The sequence below is a fragment of the Enoplosus armatus genome, chromosome 10 (genome assembly GCF_043641665.1).
Source record: "Enoplosus armatus isolate fEnoArm2 chromosome 10, fEnoArm2.hap1, whole genome shotgun sequence".
Lineage (NCBI taxonomy): Eukaryota > Metazoa > Chordata > Actinopteri > Centrarchiformes > Enoplosidae > Enoplosus > Enoplosus armatus.
The window spans coordinates 16,281,271-16,308,280 of NC_092189.1; the positions used below are offsets into that span (position 1 = coordinate 16,281,271).

The following is a 27,010-nucleotide window of genomic DNA, read 5'->3' on the forward strand; positions in this document are numbered from 1 at the left end:
AGTGATGTGATGAGACACTCCTGCAATTGCACCCATGTTCTTTAGGCAAAGATATCCTGACTTAAGCTGTTGAATAATTTTTAGCTTTTTTATTTTCGACAGATGTGCAGTTTGAAAGCCTTTAGCTGCCGGCCGAAGAGGAAATGTTATCACTGCTTGTAACATATCACACAGAGCAAGATGTGTATCCAAAGGGCGACTTAAATATTTGCTGGCAGCAAGGCGGAGAATTGAAACACTTTTGAAGCCCATTACTTCATCCGCACGGAAGATTAACATTTTTGTGGACTTGCTCACAGGAATCCTCCTTTTGGTGTCTATGCAGTCCGAACATTTTTGCCCTCCTTTTCAGCCCAGTTGAAAATGGACAGTTCATCATATGAGTCGTGTGTAAGAGCAGTTTGCTGCTTGATGAGAGCCGCACGGATTTACACGGCCAAATCACTGTTGTGAGAAGATTCAGCATGTTTTCACAGATCTGTCCTCCCCAATGTTTCGTCCGCTGCAGTAAACCGGAGGATGTGCTCTGCCTGAGAAGAGTAAAATAGGCTAAGGCACTTGTTACAATTATAGCTTTCACGCCATGATATAATTTGCATACACAAGAGCCATTCGTCACCCACAACACTTTTCTGGACACTTTAATGAGATGATTCATTTGGAACATTTCTCCTGTTTTCTCTGACGTGCATTTCTTGTGCGTAATAATCAAGGTCTCTATTAGGCAGAGGAAAAACTCAACAGGTACAATGCAAAGCAAGGAGATGGAATTAATACAATTTATTGGTGTGTTCCTCTTATTTTGGGTCGGGGCTGAGGCTGTCATCAACCTGAAGTATGGAATAAACGAGGAGATGAAGCCCGGGTCAGTGATTGGAAATGTGACAAAGGACGCGCTAAAGCAAGGATTTCAGATTGCACCGCAGCCCCCGTACTTGAGGGTTATTTCCAATTCAGAACCACGATGGGTGGAACTCAGTCCAGCCGGAATCCTTACAACCCAAATGAAAATAGATCGGGATGTAGTTTGTCGACAGAACCCAAAGTGCATTATTTCCCTAGAAGTGATGTCAAACTCTATGGAGATCTGTGTCATCAAAGTTGAAATTGAGGATTTGAACGATAACGCACCCAGATTCCCAACGAGCCACATTGACATTGAAATTTCTGAGAATGCCTCCCCTGGTACCAGGTTTCCCCTAGAGGGGGCAAGCGATCCGGACTCGGGGATCTTTGGAGTGCAATCATATTCCATCACCCCAAATGAGCTTTTCGGGCTAGAAATAAAGACCAGGGGGGATGGGTCCAAAATTGCTGAGCTTGTTGTGCAAAAATCGTTAGACAGGGAGACTCAGTCCCACTATTCATATGAAATCAGCGCAGAAGATGGAGGAGACCCTCCTAAGATAGGCGCGGTCCAGTTAAATATCAAGGTAATTGATTCTAATGACAACAACCCTGTTTTTGACGAGCCAGTGTACACGGTCAACGTGATGGAGAATTCCCCCATCAACACATTAGTCATAGACTTGAATGCAACGGATCCTGACGAGGGCACTAATGGAGAGGTTGTGTACTCGTTCAACAGTTACGTCACCGAGAAAACGAGGGACGCGTTCAAAATTGACCCCAGAACCGGGATCATCACCGTCAACGGTATTTTGGATTATGAAACAGCGCAAATATACGAGATCGACGTCCAGGCCAAAGATTTAGGTCCCAACTCTATCCCAGCTCACTGCAAAGTCACGGTGAATGTGATGGACACGAACGATAACCCACCTGTCATCAGTTTACTCTCGCTGAACACAGAGATGGTGGAAGTCAGTGAAAACGCGCAGCGTGGATATGTCATTGCGCTGGTGAGGGTGTCAGATAAGGATTCTGGGGCAAACGGCAAAGTGCAGTGCAGGCTGCAGGGCAATGTTCCGTTCAGACTGCAAGAATATGAGAGCTTCTCCACTATTCTCGTTGATGGCAGGCTGGACAGAGAGCAAAAGGACACATACAACCTGACCATCCAGGCGGAGGACAGTGGCATCCCTCCTTTACGCGCCACAAAATCTCTGGTAGTCAAAGTCACAGACGAAAATGACAACCCTCCCCACTTCATTAAACCGCACTATCAAGAGATGGTGATGGAAAACAACCTCCCTGGCTCGTGTCTGCTGGCAGTGTCAGCAGAAGACCCGGACCTGGGGATGAATGGCACAGTTTCCTACTCCATAGTCCCCGGAGAGATTAAGCACATGGATGTAAACACATATGTCAGCATAAACCCATCAGGCCGCATTTACTCCATGAGATCATTCGACCATGAGTACACCAGGACTTTTGATTTCAAAGTTTTGGCCAGAGACAATGGTAACCCCTCTTTGTCAAGCAACGCCACGGTGCGTATTGTTGTCTTGGATGTCAATGACAACACACCTGTGATGACCAACCCTCCCCTGGTTAATGGCACAGCGGAGGTTTCCATCCCGAGAAACGCTGGGGTGGGTTACATGGTGACCCAAGTGAAAGCAGACGACTACGATGAGGGGGAGAACGGGCGGCTGACCTACACCATCTCAGAGGGGGACAGAGCTTTCTTTGAGATCGACCAGGTGAACGGAGAGGTGCGCTCCACCCGGATGTTTGGGGAGAACGCCAAATCCACCTACGAGATCACAGTGGTGGCGAGGGACCACGGCAAGCCCTCCCTGTCCGCCTCGGCCTACATCGTGGTGTACCTCTCGCCAGACCTGAACGCGCAGGAGCCTATTGGACCTGTCAACCTATCACTCATCTTCATCATCGCTCTGGGCTCTATCGCAGCCATCCTGTTTGTCACCATGATTTTTGTGGCGGTGAAGTGCAAGAGGGATAACAAGGAGATCCGGACCTACAACTGCAGGTACTGACTAAATGTCTTGTGTGTGTGTGTGTGTGTGTGTGTGTGTGTGTGTGTGTGTGTGTGTGTGCATATGAGAGAGAGAGAAAGTGCGTGTGTCCGCCACAGTGCCTGAAACTGCGAGTTGACAGTGTATTGCTTTTGTCATGCAGCATGTAGAGGCCTGAATGTGAGGACTGCAGATTTTTTCCCCCCACAGCTGAAACAGAGGGAGACGATAAACCCGGGTGCTTTAAATCAGACACGTTCTGCTGAGGCCCACTATTCCGTGTTAAGGAAACGTGATTGATTGATTTAATCCCCCCATTGTAACCAATTGACTCATAAATATGACGATTCAACTGTCATGTTCAATTTGCGGGTGTGTGTTGCCGGACAATTAACGTCCCACTGGTTCAATAGCAGTCCCAGACATTTATTATTTAACGTCCACCGTGGCTGATTGGCTGTTATCAGCTTTAATCTAGTGTGATTATGAACAGTTCTCCAGGATCATCCAGATGTACCTCTGCTTTCTTCTGCACCAAGGAGCCTTTAAATTCAATCAAAATGAACTAATTTCAAGAAAGTGCAGTTTAGATGATATAAAATATATAAATCACATTGCAGTCATTAACTGTTTACCCAGTTTCCTGGAAAGGAGCAGATTATTATTTTCCGGACCTTTGGATATTGAACAGTCTGTTTTGTTCATCAATCTGATCATCAGCTCTGGCTTTGATTTCCCTCTGCCACGTTACCACTATGAATTTACATATAGATTGGATTTGAGAATTTAACCGGAAGCTATAATCATATTTAGCTCCAAACAAAATGTTGTTAATTTGAAGTTAATTTAGGCCATTCTCAAGCATGTAGTCACGAAAAAAAAAAATCTAAAGCTCCTCAAATATCGCTCTGATTCTTTTTTATCTCAATATAAAATGAGAATTGTGTGGGTTTTTTCATTCTCATATAATGTTTATTTGAAATTATCAGCACTTATAAGTGCTTTTCAATGTTTTATGAACTGCAGAGCTTTCATTTTCAAAATATATTCTTGATTTCTCTTCAGCAGCTCAAAGTAGAAGCATGACTACTCCAGTTTCAATAGTGACCTTACTTTTACATTGTTAGCAGGGAGAACCCACAGCTCTTCTCATCGTAGGAATACAAAAAAAAAAAACTGACTCTAAATGTGTTTTATTCAATCCTGACTTGATTTAGAAGGATACCAGTGTGATGGCATCTTGATCACAACAGGTACTTTATGCAATATCATATCTTCAATGCTAGTTATACGTTTTGTTCAGAGAAGAAACAATGATAGACAACAACAAATTCCAAAATTCAAAACTGCTCTCAGTACTTTACTCTCCTAGTGTGAGCCACTCTCCCTGCTGGGTGCTTTAATCAGCACTGATGTGCTCTGCTTCTCAGTCGCCACCTCGAATATGAGGAGCAGTTATCTCCAATTTATTGCTTGTCCTCTGTCAGTCTGTCTGACTCTGAAGATTTCCCCTCCCAGATTTCAATTTGGGCACAGAGTGGAGAGACAACATGTTAAAATGATAAATGAAAAAGAGATGGTGTATTTTCTACCCTTGCTGCTGCCCATTTTCTGTTCTCTGAATCAAGGGGGTGCAGGCTGGGGGAGGGAGCTGTTTTCAAGATGCAATCTGAAAGAAAAATGAAAAAGACAAACTACAATGGTGCTTCTTAACCAGCGTGATTTTCGAAGCGACAGAGGATTAGAGCTGCATTTTAGTGAGGAACAGAGGCCAGTGGGGGCTAGTTTAGCAGAGACACTCAAGATAAGACAGGAGACAGGAAGAGAGACACTCCAGATATTGCAGTTTCATGGGTAACTATAGTTGTTGAGGGCTTTCACAGTAAATAAACCATATGCTCCATGCCATAAGGTTAAAAATGGCCTCTTCCAGAGTTTGAAGTAATGCAGATGGTAAAAAACGTCACAAATGATATGGAATACGTCTAGTGAAGTTTGTAGTCATCACCATATAGTGCATAGCATCTGTTCTCCTGTGGAAAACTGCAAGGCTGTGCGAAGAATGAATATTTCCCCCCAGTCTGAGGATCCTTTGATAAAACATGGCTGTGTTGCTCATTTGCTCTTATTAAAGTCAAAATACTCAGTTCAAGTTTGCAGCAGCCACTGAGAGCAGCTAAATGAATTTGAATCTGCAGTTCTCCTGCACGCCGTATTGCTAGTGGGCTCGCTTGGTAATGAAAGAAAAAAATGGAATTAGTGTGGGTTGTGTGCTTTGAATATGATTGCATATACCGGTAGTGCTGCTCAGTACCATTGTGTTCTTTTGCTTTGCTTCTGTGGTTTTGGCATGTTTGCGTATCGTCTGCCTGTTTGTGACATGTTGATTGTTGAGCATGCAAATGCAAACAAACAAGGGGTGACGGCTCCATTGCAGGCCGGGAGTGGGGAGTCACTTGAGTGTGCTGTTCCACCCCTGGACACGGGCAATGAGCCTTTGTCTGGCACCCATGGTCAATCAGCGCCTTAGCTGGCATGGCGGGCGAGCTTTTTTGACTGTGTGGACAGGGGAGGGGAAGGCAGAACACTGCTTTATTGAGTCTGTTCAGTTTCTTCTACTTGCGCAGGGTGGCGGAGTACTCATATGGCAACCAGAAGAAGTCCAGCAAGAAGAAGAAGCTGAGCAAGAACGACATCCGCCTGGTGCCACGTGACGTCGAGGAGACAGACAAGATGAATGTGGTGAGTTGCTCATCTCTCACCTCCTCGCTCAACTACTTCGACTACCACCAGCAGAGCCTGCCGCTGGGCTGCAGGCGCTCCGAGAGCACCTTCCTCAACGTGGAGAACCAGAACTCACGCAATGCAGCTCCCAACCATGGCTATCAGCACCCGTTCACTGGGCAGGGCCACCAGCAGCCAGACCTCATCATCAACGGCATGCCACTGCCAGAGGTGAGATACAATCCGCTGTGCTCTGTCCTAAATCCTTGGCTGGGCTGCTTCGGGTGTTAGGGGTAGAAGAAAAGGGGAGGTCAGCAGTTAGATTTTCATTCATTATTATTAAGTCCCCTTGATCGTGTTGAATCTTAAGAATGGGATGTGGGGGGACCTTTCAACACATCTCAAGGTCTTGTGATATTTAGCATTCCATCCTGCCACAGATTATAGTGTCAGTGAAATGTCAGTCTGTTATTGATGGAAAGCTGAGCTATCTGAAATGGCACGTGTGACGTTATGTCAGTCGATCTGAGTGGAATCCTTCAAGGCATTTCAAGGAGCCGAGACATTGAAGCTGACCTGCGACTGAGAGCGCTTTGCCAAGCAGAATTTGGGGACCTGACAAAGTGGATTATTTGGCCTCTCTAACACCACTTGTTTTCTTTTTTATTTATTTCTTTTTATTTGAGTGTGCTGACCTATCGCAAAAAAGAACAGGAGTTTGAGCACCTGCCAGATGTATTGACCCGGCTAATCAGCTCCACCACACGCCATTTCAGGTGCTAGCAGAAAGAATAATCATTGTGCTTTAAGTGCTTTATCTGTGTGTCGTCCGTTTGGATGCAGCGTTACCGCATGGCCGCTCTGCACAGCCAGCCATTGAATTACCCTGACATACCATGCATGGCTCCAGCAGAGCAGGGAAGGTTTCACTTGAAAGACTATTCAAGCTGACAGAGTGTATGCCGACTAGCTGATCTTTAGTTTATAGATTTTCGTATGTATGAACCGGGCTATTGGATTCTTTGGGCAGCCTCTCTCTTTCCCTTCCTGACCCACTTCTCCTTGATCCCATGGGAGAAAGGGGCATTTCTGTTTATGTCTGTGAGAGAGAGAAAATGTACATCAGTGTGTGTGTGTTTATATAAGAATGTGTGTCATGCTCACTCCTATAGACAACAGCAAATAAGCTCCAGCTCGACACACACACACACACACACACACACACACACACACACACGCACTTGTAATTGATGACTCCAATCTCCGTTTGACATTCAGTGAGAGGAAGGTGGGGCGTGGGGCTGGGAGTGGGAGTGGGAGTGGGGGTCTTAAAACAAGAAACACAAGATGGATATTGATGTATTGACTGGATGATCCAGAGAGATCCAGGCACCGATGGATCCTGAGGGGTCAATGAGACCTACTTACAGGCATGCTGATTTACTGGGCCTGTCTGAGCTGGTTCTGACTGTGTCTGTGTCTGTGTGTGTGTGTGTGAGTAACGCAGGTGGAAAGAATGAGGAATGTTGGAGGGGGTTGTCCTGTGGTTTTATACGGTCAGTGGAGGCAGAGGTGGGGGATTCAGCAGGTACATGCAGTGACCCGTATGCTGTGATTGTATTTGCTGGTGGGTAGTGCTATGCAGGTCAACACCACCCTTTTCTCAGCCAAAAAAAAAAATAAAAATGTAGGTCTGGCTACACAAAGAAATCAACCAGCGTTGTAAAGAGCATCCAGCAGCATCCTGTCTCTGTGGCTTAACCATCCAATAAAAGCACATTTGCCGCAGGATTAGGAGAGCCTTTATTTGTTTCAGCTAATGAAAAAGTGGAGAGGGAGACAAATAGGGTCAAAGATTGATTTAGATGATTCCATATGCAAAGCTCAGAGTCGTCTCGATAGAGCTGTGTGAGGGCAGATAGAGAGATAAGAAGGGGAGAAGTGAGCGAGGGTGAATGAGTCTTAGTGCCAGGTGTCTGAGCCGCGACCACGTTTTCTCATTTTCTTAGAGGCAGTTGATTGGCTTGACAGAGGCTGGGCCTGTTTAACATGCAGCTTCCATTGCTCTCCGCCTTGCACATCATGTTGACAAACATCTCTTTGACCCGGCCTTTGCATACTTTCCCTGGACTGAGGAAAGAGAGAGAGAGTGTGTGTGTGTGTGTGTGTGTGTGTCTGTGTGTGTGTGTGATTTGGAGAAAGCAACTGAAAAATAGCGGTAGCGAACGCATGCTTTACCCTCCAACAGAGTAACCCGACCGCAACAACAGTTGTCATTGTTTTCTTTCCTCCCCATTGTGACATTTGCAAGAGAGACAGAAGCTCTACAGTATGTACAAATGTTGCTCTTAAATAAAAAATGTTTTCGGTATGATTACAATGCCATTTATAGCACAAACAAACAGCAGTGAAATGACTGATAATTGCTTTGTTACAATGAGCAAGCTTGGGCTTGAAACCACTTGACTCCACAAGTCCTCAACCAATATCCCATTGACTGGCTAGGACACACGAGTGGCTGCACTGTTGTGATTACTAAGGCTGCTTTGTCCCAAAAATTGTTTTCATCCTGAGGGCAACCTCATAATTATCCATGATTCATTTATCCTTGGCGGAAGAGCTTTTTTGTTTTTACACCAGGGTACAACGATGTCTGTGTGTTTGTTTATTCTCCAAACATGTAGATTAAAATGATCGTAGCCGTCACAATGTGGACACGAGGTCAGATTAGGTTTGCTAATGGAGGTAAAGAGGATATGGGCTCGTGTCTATTTGTAAATCGTGTTTTTGATCGATGCAAAGTTCTCCTCCATTGTCAGTTTATGTGGGGCAGTGAGCATCCTGCTTATGCCAGAGCAGCTGGAGTCAAGCTTTTTCCTGCTTCAGACAAAGCACGCTGGCGCACACACACACACACGCAAACACAACAGACTCGGCCAAGATAACAGTGACAGGTCTCCCCAAAGGCCTCGTACCTGCAATTGCATTGTGTATATTGTATTCTCCCTTGTGAGAATGTGTACCAGTATATACCTCCCTGAACATCGCTGTCTATTGTTTTGAAAAGCATCAGCTGTGAGATGTTTGTTAGACCTGCCTGTGGTAGCACTAATATGAATGCTCACAGGAGAATAGAGCTGTCTTCCATGGCTTAATTATAGTGAATCACTTGGTGGGGGAGACAATTATACAGTAAAGGAATGGCCTTTGGCTAGAATGTGTTTTTGAATTTGTAATGTGTACTAAGGCTTCTCACACCTGTGATTCCGGATAATGAGCATAGCAGAAAAATGAGTTATCTTACTTTATTGATTAGCATTATTCAGGTGAGATGTTGCAGATTTTTCTTTTACGCAGGTGATAAATGAATCAGAAAAGAGCGACGAATGAAGTACGGTTTTACACTACACGGTGTCAAATGTTCGGTGGAGCGTGCGCCTCACAAGTTTCATTAATTGAGAATCAATGCAGTCTTCGTCCAGATGCTCTCTGCACTACTTCCTTAAAGATGCTGCAGCTACATAAGTCTCAGTGAAACTGTATTGTAGTGTATGCCACAGTGTCAGGTTCAGATTCTGACAAAAGAGAAATGGATGTGCATTTTTGTGTTTGTTTGTTCAATCAAAGGAACCTAAATGAGAAAATGAAAAACTGAAGCAAAACAAGTGACAAGGTATCTCAGTGCACCAGTCTTGCTGTTTCTTTCCCTGTTAGTAAGGAAGACGTTTTGATATTGATGTTGAAGAGACAACAGGGAGTGGTTCCAGCGAGGCTGCACATCCCTCGCTATCACTTCACATCAGGACAATATGCATGGGAGCATTCAAACGTGTCATATTGAGCATGCAAAGTAGATGTCATGCTGTCAGCGCATACTACACATCTGTTGAAACTGCCAATCTCCCCCCACACACGTACTCATGAATACACACGCACACACAACATTTCTTATGGAGTGTCACATTTATTTGAAATATGGGCTGTGACATTATCATTTACATCATTATGACCGACTCAGAAATCTCAGAGAAGCAGAAATGAGAAGCATAATCCAACATTTTCAATAATCAAACATTGTTGTGATTCTGCATTTAAAGTACTCTTTAAGTGTTGTTTTGATATTGCTATCATTCCGCGGTGTTTATGATATGCTCGGCTATAAATGTTCCAAATAAGATTTCTTTAATAGTTTCTGTCATTTTAGCGTTGGACTTTATAGGACAGCTCAACCACAGGCAATTTAACTGCATCTTAACTGCAGTTTCTAACTTTCTAACCACAGTGTAGGCAGTTTAACTGTCTCTTGTCTCCTCTCAGCTGTCACGTGCATTAATACAACAGGAGACACTGGCTGGAGCTTCTTTCAAAATGTAAAGGTTAATTTCCTGATTGTTTTGGTTTTGCAGTATCTGACTGTCAGCTTTGTGTTCACTGTTTTCAATGCCGTTTGGAAGTCAATAGAAGTGAATGAGGGTAACATTTTAATTGGCAGACTAATGTCACCAGTCATGGTGTACGCATTTAAAACAGGGTGAACATTAGAATTACATAAATGAAACAAAAACATGAAATCTCTCTTTAAACGTACAGGTTAATAAATGGCAGTTCAAACCAATCTCTGTTTACTCCCAAGGAACAATAAAAAAAAAAGTTTACATTTTAGTAAATTGATGATTGAGTCGTCCCTTTAATCATTCCAAATGAAGGGTTAGAAGAAGCGAAAGGGCATACAGCCAGTGTTTGGTGGAAAAGCTTTATCCTCCGATGATACAGAACCTTTTCAACTCTGAGCATTTTGTCAATCATGGTGGAAAAGAAACAACAACAACAGATACTGTGCAATAATGGAAGGGATACATAACTGCTTCATCTTAAAAGTCAGTGTTTTTGTATTTATTTCTGATGTGTTGGAAGAGTGGGAGGTGTATGTTGCATTCTTTAAAGTCTCCTTTCAAAGGATTTGAGAAAGAATCGTTTCATCTCTGAAAGCTTCAGATGCGCGCTGATTGAGTGGCAGATGAACCTGTTAATTATTTAGAGAGGTTATTTGTAAGGCAGAGACTTCAGAAATGCTCTGCTTTTCAAGTGTCAGTGTTTATAAGGTGAAATAAAGCCTTGTCTGTCAGAAATAAATTAACAGTGTGACAGTGATGTACTCAGTGCCCTCTTATTGCATTCCTCAGCTGGCTCCTCCCCTCGTGTTCGACACACACAACTGGTGAAGCTGTAGGGTGATTTTGTGACATTACTCGGCAAGATGGTTTTCACTTCATGCACAACCAGTGCTAGTTTTACACTTGGTTGGGTTTTTATAGCCTTGACCCCAACCCGCAACACCCCATCACTGCATGTCATTTTCGATGGTGCAGAGGTACAATGAAATGACATAATGACCCCGGGCAGCCAGTCAGAAGCATCCCGGCCCGCCGGGTTGCCACCCTTTCGTCGGGATCGGAGCATCCAGCCAAAGAGCTTAAGAGTCAAAACACATGAGTGACGACGCCTGATGTACACATGTCACTGTATGTGCCCTTAACCACATGCGACTGGCGAGGAGCGTACAGAGGGAGTAATACTGTAGAGAAAAGGCAAGGCCTAGAAAAACGAGGAAAAAACAGAAAGGAAGAGGGGAGGGCAGAGACATCTATTTATAGAATGCCAATGATTTTACTCAACCTGTATTGCTGCTGCCTGAAACATGTTATTTTTCTCTGTAAAATGTGGTGTTAGGTTGAGGAGATTTTATTGCACAAACCTCCACAGAAAGCAATAACGTCACTCTTCTATTGTTAGTACAAGGTGCTTTTTTTCCGCTGAAAGGAAAAAGATGATTATTTCGATGTACCTTCAAACGTGGTAGATGGTATTAACAAAGGAAAGTGGTTTGTTTCCCCGACATCTTGATAACACCATTAAAGTGTATATGCAACATCAAACATTTTAAAACCATGTTATACACAGAATAAAGTAAAATCATATGATACTAATCAACTTAATCATTCATCCATCTTTTGATATAATTTCACTTGGTTCAAGACGACGGCACTGAAAAGAAAAATACACTTTAAATTACTTTACAAACTCTATCATGTGGAGAGAATGAACTTTCTTGTAAACCTATTAAACATCAAAGGACCGGGATTTTTTTCGTGGAGCCAAAGATAGGCACATAATGGAATTAGTTATCCAACAATTTATGTTAAAAGATTTTTACTTGACACGTAACTAAATGCAAAAAAGGTTGTATAATGGCACTGGTCTTATAGGTTGATGGGTCCACACGTAAATGAGAGAAGGCTAAATGGAGTGAAGGAAATGGACAGAGTGATGATGTTTATCGCTGGGGAAGGGGACATCATTACGCACCTTGTTAAGCCCTGCAAGCAATGCTGCGTGGACGTAATTACCCATTTAAATGAGTTTCCCGCGGCGTTGTTTTTTTATTTCTCAAATTAAACTCTCTGGCACAAATATGCCGAGTTCTGTTTTCTTTCATGGAAATCCTCAGACTCTCAAGTCCCGACATAGAGGGAGTTAACGTGTGGAAATTTACCATCAAGAAAATGGATTTATTAAGACATTTTGCACTGATCACATACAGCCTTTTCACACGTTTACTTGCGAAGTTTGTTCGTCAAACTCCTGCAGTTTGCAGAGGAAAGTGAAACTGAGGTGGAGTTTTAAGGAAAACTAATAAAACCAAACTGGTCTCAGGAAAACTTATCACAACGGAAGGCTCCAGGAGAATAAAAAAAATAACCCCATCTCTCATTAATGCAGATTTTGCTGCCTGTGGTTGAAAATGCCTGTAGTTACATTAATATAGGATAGAAAAGGTCAGCTTGCATATTTAAAAACACAAACCCCAAGACTTGTTATGGCCAGGAGTGAAATCTATTTGCCGTGGAAGCTCACAATACTATTAGCTCTGTCTAAGTTAGTGTATGTCAAGAGGAATGCGTTCTTCTCCGTCCCTCTGGCTTAAAGCAGACGCATTTGTACGATGTGTGTTGGCATGCACTATAAGAAACCATCGACACTCCTTCAACATATTTGTCCCTCCTCGCAGATAAGAATAACAAGGGACAGACAATCAGTCTGTGGGGAAAGTATTATTTTTCTTTTCTTTTTCACCAAGTAAACGAAGTAATAACAATTCTCTAATGATGACCATTATGATTTGAGTGTGCCAAAAACTAATTTCATCCAAATGTGCAGAGAGAAAAGGTATTAATTAAACTTCATGGATATCAGGCTTGCCATTTTTCCTGTCTTAGTTGAACTGCAGGTTACCAGACTTGTTGCCACATTGTTAGGAGAATTCCCAGGGCTTTCTCCTGAGTGCTGATGCTGTGCTTTTTGAATGACAGGGAAATGTGAGGGGGGGCGGGGGTGGAAGGGGCTCTGTGAAACATAACAATACTCGCTGTGAACGGAAACTTTTCCAAGCAGCCAGCTCTGACACCAGGGAAGAATGACCTTTCCAAGTGTCCTGTTTTTTGCCTAAAACAAAGAGGGAGCAGGAGGATGTTAGTTAGCATTTCCCCCATCAGATTAAATGTCAACTTCTGCATGCATAATTGTAGAATAGAAAGGAGGAAGACTTGAAGTGAACCAATTTGCTGGTGGATAGATGAGTCCTGAGTTTAGTTATTCACTGCATTGCAGATATTGTCACGGTACTTTCAGTGTCGTCTGCTTACACTTTATGGTCTTTATTTTCATTGTATTTTGATGTGTATGTTAGCACTGCATCTGGCTTTAAAGTAATTGTAACATCAAGCGAAACTTAATTTAGCTGGACACCAGGGAATTATTCTGTTTTCACATGTCTACCTTTTTTAAAGAATTTAAGGAAGGCAGAGCAGACAAAAGGGAGCAATCGTCATTGCATTACAGACACAAATGCTGCATTATACCTTTGTTTTGTTTGCTCCAGTGGCGGAGCAGTCTTTCCTGTTCCTCCCCTCCTTTCGTTTCAGCAAATTCATACGGCGCTTTTGTTTCTAGACATAAACCTGGATGCGCATTAGAGAGTGCATGTATGGGATGTTTGATGAGCACAGAGGCTGTTGGCAGGCGAGCCACTATAGCAGCAATATCGGCCGCCTCAGAGGCATGCAGCAGTGTGGCTAGAGGAGCAGCAGGGCAGCGTAATTGTGCATTGTTCATCCACAGAACAGAGGCAGAGCATGTAATGAGCTGTAGCATTTTCACCCAGCCAGCCTAATGGGCTATGACCGAGTATAGGCCTCTCAGAGCCCTCGCGTTCCCTCTGCCCTGTGTGGCCAGTGTCTTGGGCCCCTTCTTTTCTTTTCTCCCATTCTCCCCTTTTTCTCTGCCCCCGATCAACGTCAACCATTCCTTCACCCCTCTTATCCCCTTCCTTTATCTACGCTCCCCTAGCCATTGTCCCCCTGTCTGAGGAGATGGTGGGACCCCTAATGTGTTCAGTGTGTGGCTCCTTTTCTCATTCATGATGTCTGTGAAGCTCTAAGCAGTCAGTCTGATTCAGGCCGACATAAATCAGAATAGCTCATTGATGGAGTGCTGTATGCAGTGTGATTACATTAAAAATCCAAACACAGCATACAAATAAAAGTTCAGGAGGAGAATTTGCTGATGTTAGGTGTAGGGGATTTGTTGTTAGAAGTCGGCTCATTTTTCTATCAAAGGCTGTTTTGCATTTTGATTATCTAGTTTTTCTGAAAGCAATTCAGGTGGGCCTGTTTCGCTCAGGTTTGTTTTCCTGGGATTAGGGCTTTTCAGAAAGGGCCCAGGCCTATTATTTATGCCCATATCTAGTTTCTTGGGAGGCGGGAAACCATTTCTTTGCTCAAGTGATACCAGGTCAAGTTGGAAAGACAAGGTGCCAGGGAATAGAGTAGATATCTACTCTGGGCTGAGCTCGAAAGGATGAAAACACTACTAATGATAATGGTTATGATGGCCTTGCAAGGGAATTGATAACAACTTCAGCCGCCTCTTTGTGCTCTCTTATGGCATCAGAAAACAATATTCAGGGTTCAGCCAGCGTCTGGCTGTGGAGCACAATGGGACGTCAGTTTTGACTTTCCCCTCACGTCCACCGTTTGACATACCACAGCATAGACGGCCAAGTTAATGAACGAAAAGCACTTGGCCTCTGTCAGACTGCTCTGAGTGCAGTACTTCCTCCAGTAACCTCCTTAGTTCAAGATTACTCTCCTGTACCTCTATTTATTCCCAGTTCAGTCTTATAGGGATCTGGTAAGAGGAGAAGGCAGCATATCTATACTTGTTAAAGGGAAGATTGCTTATAATGTTTGAGGTTGACTGTTGCTCTGTCAGTGAGCACAGAAGGAAGGTCACTATGAAGTTCGAGTGCCTTTATCTATAGAGTTCAAGGATTGTCACTTCAAAGCAGGCTGTGAGGACTGGTAATGTGTCGACATAAAGAAGACATGTAGGCACATATATGCACACATGGGAACATGAAGACACGGTTCAGTTAAAAAACCTCTTTAGAACCTTCTCTGTGAACCATTAAAGGAATATTAATATGAATCATAAAAAAGGGGAAACAATTTGCTCCACAAAATGGTCGAATATTGCCGTAAAAGAAGTTGAGTTATTTTAGTTTCGGAATGGGAAAGTATAACTTTCGGAGGAATATTTAGATATTTTTGGAAATACGCTTATTTGCTTTCTTGCCGAGAGTTACATAAGAAGATTGATACCACTCACAGATATATGGGCATTCAATATGAACATTTCTTGGCCGGGAGCAGTGAGTTTCTGCTGGTTGCCTTCCTTGTTGGACAAATTAAAAAAGAATATAACGTGTTAATTTGTGAACTTTAGCTGTGCTGGTATGCCGATTTTTTTTTTAATCTTAGGACAGAGCCAGGCTAGCTGTTTCCCCTTGCTACAGTCTTTATGCTAAGCTAAGCTAACAGTCTCCTGGCTCCAGCTTCATATTTAACGCAGAGATATGAGAGTGGTATCAATCTTCTCTCTAACTCTCAGCGACAAAGTGAATGAGCATATTTCCCAAAATGTCGAGCTATTCATTTACTTTATTGATGCAAAAATGTATATTTTCCTTGAATAAATTGTATATTCCAGGGGAAAAAAAGAGCATCCAGTCTTAGCTTTGTTTTTCTCTCAGTTTTCATTATCAGGCCAAAATGTTGTCAATCCTAAATGTGAATGTGTGGCTGCCCCCTTTTTGTTAGTGTGCGATAGGACAGCCGACAAAATACCAAGGGTGGTGGGGGAGTGCAGAGATGGGAGTGGTGTTCTGACTTTTCATTTGTTTGCTACCCAGTAATGATTATTTTAGCCTCTAAGCCCCAGATTTGGCCTTGTTTTGCTGTGGGAAGCAGCATCAATGGGGACAGAGCAGCCTTGCCCTGGCTGAGGAGCTTGTCTGTGGCTAAGCTGGTTGGCAACGGGAGTCAGGTACACAGCACGGAAGACATTTTGAGTATAGCCGCAGGAGGTCAGCTGGGAAGTGAAAGGCTGAACGCTCAGGTTAGATGAGGACTGGTCGAGTTTTGCTACCGCATTACCTACGTTTGTTCGCCATGAGAGCATTTTCTAATTATAGGCCTCCATCGTTTTCCTTGTTAGTAGCGCTGGTAACAAGCCAGTCACCAGCTTGCATGAGCAACTGCAGAAAGCTGACTTTTGGTTTAATTTAGAGGACTAGCTATAATCCAGACTAAGTCCCTTTAAAGCTGAAACCCCCTCCCTCCCCCCACCACTGTTGGATTACGGGAGTGTCTTTAAAAGGATAAGGACCTGCTTATCTCTGCTTCCCTCAACACTTGTTTGGAACTTCAGATGTGGGGGAGGACAGTTCATCGTCACCCAATGTGGCCGGCGTGGATATGAGTCATAGAGATTAGGCATCTGACGACTGAGATCAATGATAATCACAATTTACGCTTTTTAGACCCCCACAGTCACAAAGGCATATGGAGCATATGCCTCCACTCCCACCCCAGTGATTTTCATCAGTAAGTTGAGTATAACTGAATAAAGCAGCTAAATCAGATGTCCAGCAGCACTTTATGAGTGCAGTGCTTGTTGCCTTTAATCATTTTCACACAGACATTTATGAACTGTTTGACACAACAGCACCAGACTTTGGTGCCGAGATTTATATTATGAATTATCTGTCAAAGATAAACTGATCAAAGCTGCCATGACAGAAACTTGCAATTTGCCTAAATTTAACATTACTTTCCTGAGTTCTTAAAAAACGGACCATCTCAGTTTCTAATAATCGCTGAAATACCTTACCATTAAAGCATCACACACCGTTTATTCATTTAAAGGAATAATTTGACATTTTGTTGTTATGTTGTCACCATGAGGTTGCCAGGCACTCAGCAGAGATTGCAGTCCACTCTACTCCCGGCTAAGAAATAGCCCGTCACATAACCGTCAGTAAAACCACAACTTGTTGTTTTTACACTTCAGGTCTTGTACAGATTCAACAAACAAGCTTTAACATGTTTAATAGTGAGCTTTAGAGGTGCTCGACACAGGACAGCTGTCTTTAAGTCTTTATGCAAAGCTAAGCTAACTGCCTCCTGGCTCAGATGTGAGTGCTATCAATCTTCTCGTGTAACTCGCTGCAAGAAAATGAATAAGCATATAAGTACTTCATTTGTAGTAAATGAGCTAAAACATGCAAAGCACTGATCTGTTAAGCAGCCGTTGCACGGTTCAGGTGATATCGACAAACCAAGACGGTAGCTGTAGAAAATGTTTCTCCTACTAGTTTAGGGTTGTTTGTATCACTCACTGCTAATGAAGTGTTGTTGGGAGTTGGGGCGAGGTGGGAGGGGCCATCGGTGTTGCAACAGGGAATAGAGACCAATCTAGCACACATAGGCATACGTGTTGTTTGAGATGCTATATTTGAGTATGAGGCTGTTACTTATCTCATCGGGGTGTGATGGCGGCAAGGTGAGGGAGCGGAGTGAATTCCTGGTGGATTCGGTCTCTGAACCCTGAGCTCTCAGCTTAGGAGCAGTCTGGGAATTACAGAGAGAGCAAAGCCACATGGGGGGAGCGTAGAAATAGAAGTACCTTAGTGTGAGTACTTGTTTACCTCGGTGTCAACATTTTTGACATCAGCTCATTAACCTGTACTTGGGTGAAGAAATACATCTCTCGCTCTCTCTATCTCATTCTCACAATTAATAATGATAACTAAGGGTAAGCATAAACACAGTAAGGCTAATGAACAGATGCAACAGCAGGGTGACGGGGCAGCTATCACACCTCAAAGGCGGCAAATCGATTTCAGCTGATACCAGTTCACAGATACACCCTGTAGCACTTTCCTCAAATCTAATCATGGATCCATTTAAACTACGTTAGCTGGGAGTCTACTTGCCATTAAAATGGGTTTTCAATTTCTATTATTTTGAGAGCATTGGTTAAAAAGTGCAGAGGTAAAGTAACAACCATACGTCTTTCATCTCTGAAAGATGGAAAAGGAGAGGAGTCTCCGCGTTCATCCAAGCCCCCACCCCCCTCGCCTCTTGTCGCTCGCCCTCTCTTCCTATTACCCATGCAGCCAGCATCCTCTCTAAATTGTTTTGCATGACCTTTGCTACAGTAGCTCTAATTATTACCATCACACAGGCCCTGTAAGGCACACAGCTAATTATACTGGATTTATCTGAAGGGACATTGGTGCCATTCTTCATAGGCATGTCTTGGCTACCATCAGTACGGGTGATCTAAACCCAGAATAAGGTTAATTTGGGTAATACAGTAATAGTAATTAGAGTCACAATAATTACAAGCATAGTTGTAATAACAATGAAGACCAGGTTATTAGCAATAGGGATCCAAATTAACTCCCTACACATATGCAATACCTTATGTAATTGACAAGAATGGCATTGCCAAAAAAAAAAAGAGCAAGGATGAGAAGTGGCCGTGCAATATGCGTAATGACATTATTACAGAGCCACGTTGTTGCTGTTTCCTTCCCATTGCTCTGAATCGATGTTTGACAGTGGTTGTTGAAAGATATATTTTCAAAGGCATTGCGGGATTACCCGTTAGTGTAGGTACCAGGACCTCTAGTCATTGCATCTCATAAAGAGTTGTTACTAGAGGAAGCGATATTTTTCAAAGCTCCAACATGAATGAAGAGGGGCAGTTGGAGCCGTCTTTTGGCTGGCGGGCAACTCATGTAATGAGCCTAAGAGGGTTCCAATTATTCCACTTGCGATCAAAAAGGAGAAGGAGATTACTTCTCTTGCCTCTTTTTTCTTTGACATTTTACACAGTAACATCTTTTGATAGGGGCTGGGGGAGAGAGGAAAAAAAAAACGATTGCTAGTGAGCGCCTGATAGTCTTGTACAGGCTTCAGCAGTACAGTCCCTTCTGTCTAGAGGAGACAAAGCAATGCTTCTGCAGCTCACACATTTTTTTTGTCTTTATTTTCTGGATGTTTTTGTAATAAAACTTCTTCTCCCAGTGCATGGCACATTAGCTTTCTCTCAGACTATGTCACCTGCCCAAGACAGAAAGGAAGCTTTCATATGGCCGCAGGCTTTGGCTACAGCAGACTTCACGGCTGATCGCTGCCATATTTTTCCACAGAGCTATTGTAAATTGTGAGGAGGCATGTTGGGTACTCACTCACTCACTGCAGTTGTTTTCCTCCTCTGCTTAACAGTGTAACTCATGTTCCACGGAATACAAAGGGGAGTTGAATTATTCGATTGTGTACAGATTTTTTCCTCTCCTATTCATTTATTAAATTCCCAGATTACAAGTAAAAGCACATTAGATGCCTGGCGGTAACTAAAAGGATTTCTTCGCTATAGGATATCAAACTATATCAGCTGAGGAGAAATAAATGATGAAAAAAACAAGACAAATAATATTATGTACCACTGCACTGAGACAAAGAGAGCAGCAATCTGCATCAGCACAGATAAACATCCACCCCTAAGATATGTTCTTGGTAGATAACAGCTTAGTGTGTGTGTTTGCAACACGCACACACAGACACAGACACACACAAGTGCAGAGAGCAGAGCTTTGATAAGCACAGAAAATTACTACATGTTGTTTATGGTGGCAGAACAAAAGGATTCAAGGTATTATTTCAAGAAATCAAGCTGTGGAAAGGTGGATGCAAGGTCTAAGTTGCATTTCAATTGGATAGATTTGACTTCATAATATAGGCATAATTAGGGGGGAACCGAGATGTGTGCGTGCGAGTGTGTATATGTGGGTGTGTGACTGAGGTCTGGGAATATAGTGCATTGCCTTCCCCTGTGGATCCACTGTAAGGGTAGATCCACCGTCTGTTGCTGTTTTCCATGACCCCGTATATCCCCCCGCAGTGAAAAACGATGTTTGCCCCCAAAGACGGCCCTAATACAAATTAAATTAAATGAAGTCAGAGCGGCTAATCCTTGTGTGTTTCAGCTGCTGAAACCGCCCCCCCCCCTCACAAATGAGTGGGTCAAGCCCGCTGCATCTGGCCCCCTCTCCACTGGCCTTGCTCTCAAGCTGCCAGGCTCCCAGTCCCTGACGGAGACGACAGCAGGCCCTGCTCCGACTGTCTGCCCCACTGCGACTGTATGTATGTGTGTGTGTGTGTGTGTGTGTGTGTGTGTGTACACTGTAAGTTTGTTATTCCCTTTCTGACTCACACAGTGTTTATTCCTTTTTCTTGTTTTGCCTGTGTGTCTGCATGTGTGCATTTCTTCCACAAAGATTTTTATTTTGTTTGTGACTGGCTTATACATGTCACACATATTTGTTTTTGGTGAGGTTTAGATTTTTTTTTTTGTAAATTTACACTTCAGTGTAAAATATAGAGGATTCACATGTTCACATCTCTCAGACAATGTACTAAACAGCAGTGTAATGGAAAAACAAACAGTAGCGTCGGACCACATAGCGTTGGATGTTGTTTTGTTCATCCTGTGCCCTGACGGCAGCCTGTCACTGTCCTGTTAACAAGCTGGATTTACAGATGCGGTGGTGATGTGCAAGCAGCTAATACTCTGCTGTCAATCCCGGATGCTGACAGCTGCCTAGAAAGACCAACCCAAATATTAGCACCAGATGTGCTTCACGTCGAAGCACCAGCAAACAGGATCAAAAAGCTAACTAGGCTTCCGTAGCTGGATCACTGATAGTAGTAGCCTTGTTGTGTCGCAAGCTAAAAGATCTCATATGGCCATCTGTTTAATAAAAAGCTCCTTTCTAGATACGCACTTTGGCATCAAGCCCAATCGTCCGCCCCTGATTTGAGCACAAGCTCTGATTTGTGCATAAGCAGCTGGTGTACACAGGTATTGTGTTTAGGGGCTTGTGGGTTAGGAGGGCGAGTGGGTTTTTGATGAGCTGGAGTCTGGAGTACATGTTTGTATGTGTGTGTGTGTGTGTGTGTGTGTGTGTGTGTGTGTGTGGGGGGGGGGGGGGGGGGGCAGTATGTGCATTTATGTGTGTGCGTTCCAGATCTGAACACCTGCACACATGCCCTTTGAAAAGCTCCATCACCCCTTCATCCAGCCAACACGCCGTGTAAACATGGTTTGTTTGAGCGAGTGGCCTGGGGTAGTTGGATTAATGAGCGCTGATGAAGTTCCACTTGTATCCTGGGTGCTGCCTCCCTATTTGCTGGAGTGGCTGTGATGTGGTAGTGTGTCTGGAGGCGGTGACTCATTCCCTTTACCCAGTGTCAGATTAAGGCATGTCAATAAACAGACCCACTCAATCCATCTCCGAGTGACTGCATCCGCTCACAGAGCCTCCCAGTCTGTAATGAGCTGCTGCAAATCTCCATCCAACTAAAATGTCTGGAAAGATGCCTTGTCACAGTGAGCGAGAGAAAAAAGAAGGAGGGAGGGAGGGAGAAAGAGAGACAGACAGGGAGACTACAGCAGCACCGATGTGACTGGCAGCCACCGTTAAGCTGCTAAGAGAAAACGCACCAAGGCATGCTCCACCATGTTGTTGTTGAGTGAACGTTGATCAGCTCCCCTCACAGATCCACAGATTTCTAATTTCTGCCGTCCTCGTGTGTATTGAGTTAATCAAAAATTAATTCTAAATTTACTGATTTCAAAAAGTCACTCAAAGTTATGCTGTTTATTCAGTCACTGCTCTCATGTAAGCATTTAAGGGGAACGTGTTTACATAATCTGCAGTGTTTCTGAATGTTTATCTTTAAGGCCCAGCCCAGGGGAGGTGGGAGAAACCTTTGGGAATTCCTTGTGCACTAATTTAGCGTGCCCCCCTCCCTCCCTCCTCCCCCTCAACACTGGCTAATATAGGGCACAACTGAGAAGAGAAAATGCTATCTAGTAATTCTCTCACAAAAATAAAATGACTGCTAAAAACGTATGTTTGTAGTGCTTATTCCTAGAGGGCCCAGAAACCACACCTGGATTAAACGTTACCCTCAATATTTCCGCAGTCTGTTTAAAAAAAGAATCACCACCTACCTCTCTCATGTGGCGCCACACACACATTTTGGGATGAGAGGAGTCTGAAAACTTTTCGGTCTGACATCCAAATTAAAGAAAATCCCTCAAGACTTGCCTTAAGGGGAAGTTCCTGCTATTTGAGTTTGATTAGGCTCCACGGGCTTTAAGGAAAGTAAGCCGATTTCTTTTAGGAAACAGCGTAGATAGTCAAGTCTTTTTCCGCCCTCCCCCCCTTTTTACTATGTAAAACCATGAATCGTAATCTCATAGAGATACTCAGGTTTTCTTTCTGACTTAGAGATAGAATAAGTCTGAAAACACATGCAGACCTGAACGCTGAACAGGTGTTAAATGAAACTCTATCCAGCCTTGTGTGCCTGGTGACGCAGTCGACCCCTATTCACTCTAAGTGGACACTATAACTCCATCTGAAAGGCTTAAAAGCACCGGCCTTGTCTCTTAAGACAAAGACAAAACAAAAACACCGACCCCGGAACCCACACAGCCACCAACAGTTTGAAACATGTTGGTCCAGAGAAGTGATTCCCTGCTAAGACAACAGCTCTGACTTAAGCCTCTTTTAGCGTCAGCAGACTCCGCTGGAATGCAGACGTCTGCAAAGGAGGCCTATTATTTAAAATCTTTTCATCATGCTGAAAGGGAGGGAAATAGCTTTGACGTTGAGAAGCTCATGAATAATGAATGTTGTTTCTATCAATGTATGTATAATTAATCACATCTCTACTAACTGGACTTCTGTGGAGCCTGTAGGCCTGAGTGACATGGAGACTGGTCTGGACCGTCGTCTCTGTTTTAGAATAAAAGACCGCAAAAGCCACATGATCTGCAGTTTCCTAATGTGGAGGGGGGGTGAAACAAAGGTGGAGCAAGCAATAGCCGTAGTACTTTGGCCTGTCTCCTCACTTTATGGGAGCAGGGGGTGATTGTTTTGGTCAGAATGAGCAAATATTTGTTCAATTTCACAAGGAAAGGCAAGAAAAATGAGGAGGAAATTCAAGCAGGATGTGGTGTTGTGTTTACGTATCTGTTGCATTGTGTTTCAGGGAAGCTGTTATTTAGTTTGCTCAAACAACACTCAACTCATGTGGTCAAGGACACAAGTGACCTTGTTTTTTTTTTTTTTTGGTCTGGTCACAAAGACTGCAGAAATGTACAAGCTACAGTGGAACAAGGAAGCTTTTAAAAAGCGTTTCTCCGCAGAATCACTCACTTTCGTAACGTGATTGATTCCCAAATGGGCTTCTGGGTTTGGGGTGAATTGATGGGTGATGAAGTGAAATGATGCAGAGAATGTGGCAGGTTATTTGTCACATGTGTACCCTTCTGTCACAATTGATTGTGTATAATTTGAGTTTGGAGGGAGCCAGTTGATATTAAATGGTAACAACTCTCTGTATTCATCACAGCAAGCCCCCTTTAGCAGACAGAAATAGAAAATGTAATCTCATCCGCAACCATGGCTGTGCCTCAGGCACTCTTTCACCCTTTTTACCACTGATCCTCCCTTAGGGGCCCTGCCCTCTCTAAAGGAAGAGGGAAATCTATAATCTAGCAGATGGCAGACGATCTATGGGAAATTCTATAATCGGGAAGAAGATGGTGATGATGGTCGTCGGGTAGAGGGCAGAGGGTGGGCCGAAGAGCGTTTCTTCATTCTCACGTGGTAAACAAAACATAGACCCACTCTAGGCAGGTGCCGTGGTGGTCTGTGTCTTTGTCGCAACAGACTGAGTGTGAACTGTTTAGAGGTGCTGCTGGGTGCCGACCCAGAGGCGAGGCGTTCGGGCGCCAGCTCAGCCCTGCAAGTCAGGGATTGTTGGAGCAGTGCTTTTGTAGGGAAGCAGAAAGAGAGAGTCTGTGTGTGCAAGAATGTGAATGTGCAAGAGGCTCAAAGCGAAGCATTTCTTTTCATAGTCACAGTGTATAGGGTGAGAAAGTCACCTGCAGACACACTCACACACTCCTCTGCATCCTCACTGCGAAATTACATGAGGGGAATACATGCCTCTGTAAACAGGCTTTCTCAGACACTGAGCATCCTTCATCCGGTGTTTTTGCTTTAATTTCCTCCGCTCAAAGTTTTTTTACCCATCACTACTCTTTTAACTTTACCGCAACCAAACATAGCCAGATAATGAAGCCTTTTTATTTTCTAATTGCAGCTGGCTTGCCCTGAAAACCCCCTGGATCTCTTTCTCCTCATCTCTTCCTTTAGCAATGGGATATCAATAACAAGGCACATTATGTGTAACATTTCCTTCCGGGACTGAGGGGAGTCCGTGCAGCAACATTAAACGAAGACTGAGGCACAACCTCAGACTGCTCAAACAGTGAATGAAGCAGCAAAATTCGATCTGATAGTTTTAATTGATTCTGTCTAATCTGTTGTTCTGTATGTTTAAACTGTGCATTTTAGTGTGGCAGTACGAGCATTTTGTGTCCACAACAAGCATGGCTGGATGTTTTTTGTCAGCAAAATTGATAACATTAAAGAGCTGCATCCATGACAGACATGAAACACTCACTTCTGTAATCAGTTTTTCTTCATTTAGATGCTCATTTTTTTGAGTCTTGTACAACCCACCCCACCCTGCATAAATACTTTCTGTTTTTACTCAAGTTTAATAGATACTGTTTATCTCAAATGTTAACTTTGATTATAAGATTGATCAATGCATATGTGTTTAAGGAAGGTTTAATCTTGTAATTTGATAAATGGTAGTTCTTCCAGACAAAGATTGCTTATCAAAATCGTATCGTAAGCAGTATTCTGGATTCTTAACTGTACATGGAAAATATAAAGAAAAACAATGTCTATAAATAATATTCTTGCGTAAGAAACAGATGCTGGTGCCTTCATCTAATGCATCCCTTTTTCAAAAAAACACATTATTAGTGCATGTTGCTGCATCTGTCCATATTTTTCTAGCTTGCTTCCCTGTTTAAATGTTATACTGTGCTGTATCAGCCTGGATAATACATACAGTAGGGCAGCTGTGTGACATTTTTTTCTCTCTCTTTCTCTCCTATCTGTGTGACATCTGCTGAACTTGTCGGGTGTTTACTGGTGTAACAACTGGTGTCTTCACTCCCCCCACCCCTCCTCTTCTCTCTGGTGCGCCCCATGCCCCCACACAATGAATACACTTGCATCCAGACTACAGAACCAATTGTCACGCTGGGAGGAAGGCAAATCAAATCTTACGGCAGCAACTAGGCGAGGAGATTGCTTTTCCTCTCAGTGGCAGAGAAGCAAGCCCGTCGTCCCTGTGCCTCAGGTTTTACTGGAGAGAAAGAAGCAGAGGGTGAAAAGGGGAGAGCTACAGGGCTGCAGCAGCTGGACCGCAAGTCTCCCGCAGGTCAAGTCTCACCCATTTCCTCCCATCTTCACCCTAACTCTCTCTCCACTCTCTTTCCACTTCCCTCCCCGTTCATCCTGACACTACCTATCAGTCACCCGGCAACACCGGGGACCACATTCCTCCCTCCAGTCCTCCAGATGAAACGGAACAATATTTATGGGGATAGAGTGGCTCTGGCCGCCAAACTGGGGCCGCTCAGATCACAACAACACATTGTCCAACCTGATTAAGTAGCCATTTGTGGCGTCCTCGCTGTAGTTAAGCAGTGCTCATCCTCTTGCCTGAAACTTGACCTCCCAGCAAGATATATTGACATGTCCTCCAATTTGAGGTCGCTCAGAAATGTGGGGGCAGACATTACATTTCTTTACAGGAAGCCCGGGCTAATGCATCCGATTCTCCCTCGGAATAGGCACTCTTGAGTGACTCATCAGTGCCCAAGGTTATGCCCTCACATGTTGGGTGTTTGTTTATTTCCACTGACAATTTGATAAACGGAGGAAATTAATGATTTGATTAATGCACTGCTGCTGTGTTGAAGATCAGCTACAGAGAATTGGTTGGATACTATGAAGAGTCCCTTTTGGTTGTACCTACTACACACTTAAGAGAGCTCCATGTAATAAACCCTGAGAGAGAATTGCATTATGGAAAGTACAGTTCCATTTCAGGACTGGAACAGCTTGAGAGCAGGGGCATACTGCCTTCCTCTCCAGGCCGTGCCCACACAGAACCTGCCATCCAAACCAATTACAGGCTGCAGCCAGAGTGACATTCACAAGAAATTTTCTATCTTGTCTTTTAAATGAAGTTTTCCCCTTGTTACTCATGCCTTGCATTTTCATTAGTCTCTCACTGGATGCGCAGCCACTGTAGAAGATGAGGCAGTTTAATTCGCGTTCACTGGGACCACAGTGGCTCACAGGTGGAACACAAAACATATGTATACATTGTACACGTTTGCTATGGCATGGGGCAGTATTGATCTATAATAGAGGCGTTATGGATCTATACTATAAGAAATATCATGTACTCTTCTCATTTATGGCATGATTTATAAATGAATTAAATAGTATGTGTTAATCTTTAATTAATGACTAATCTGAGTTGCAATATGTTGCCACTGCCGTTACCTTTGATATTTAATGGAGTCAAGCTGAACGGGAACAAAAGGAGTCAGGGGTAATACAAGAGAACAAACATGGTGTGCTCCAAATTAAGGGCTAATAATAAAATGTTAATTAATTCCTTTTTATGAATTATCTTCTCTATAGTAATGAGTTAAAGTTTAATTAGGGGTAAATGGTAAAAAAAACAGGAGACGGAATGATGCTAACCTTCAGCGCAAACACATTGCATCATAATTTTCCAAACCCCAATCAGAGACCTGCCCTTGCCTCGTTGCTTATCATTATACGATTGTCCTGCAGAAATAATTAGGAGTAAAGGAGGTCAGATGGCAAACAACAGCTCATCTCCTGATGATTGAAGGTGGACCTGTGCGCTTATGCAGAATATTGAAAGATAACTACACCTCTGACATACATACAAGTT

At 43.4% G+C, this 27,010-nt stretch overlaps 1 protein-coding gene across 1 annotated transcript in view; it reads left to right on the plus strand.

The window, feature by feature from the left end:
* Nucleotides 1-734: 734 nt before the first annotated feature.
* Nucleotides 735-27,010, plus strand: part of pcdh19 (protocadherin 19) — a 50,252-nt gene continuing 23,976 nt past the window's right edge. The window contains exons 1-2 of the mRNA XM_070913970.1: nucleotides 735-2,896; nucleotides 5,510-5,837. Coding sequence (XP_070770071.1) covers nucleotides 750-2,896; nucleotides 5,510-5,837 — 2,475 coding nt within the window. The 5' untranslated portion in view covers nucleotides 735-749. The remainder of the gene's footprint in view (nucleotides 2,897-5,509; nucleotides 5,838-27,010) is intronic.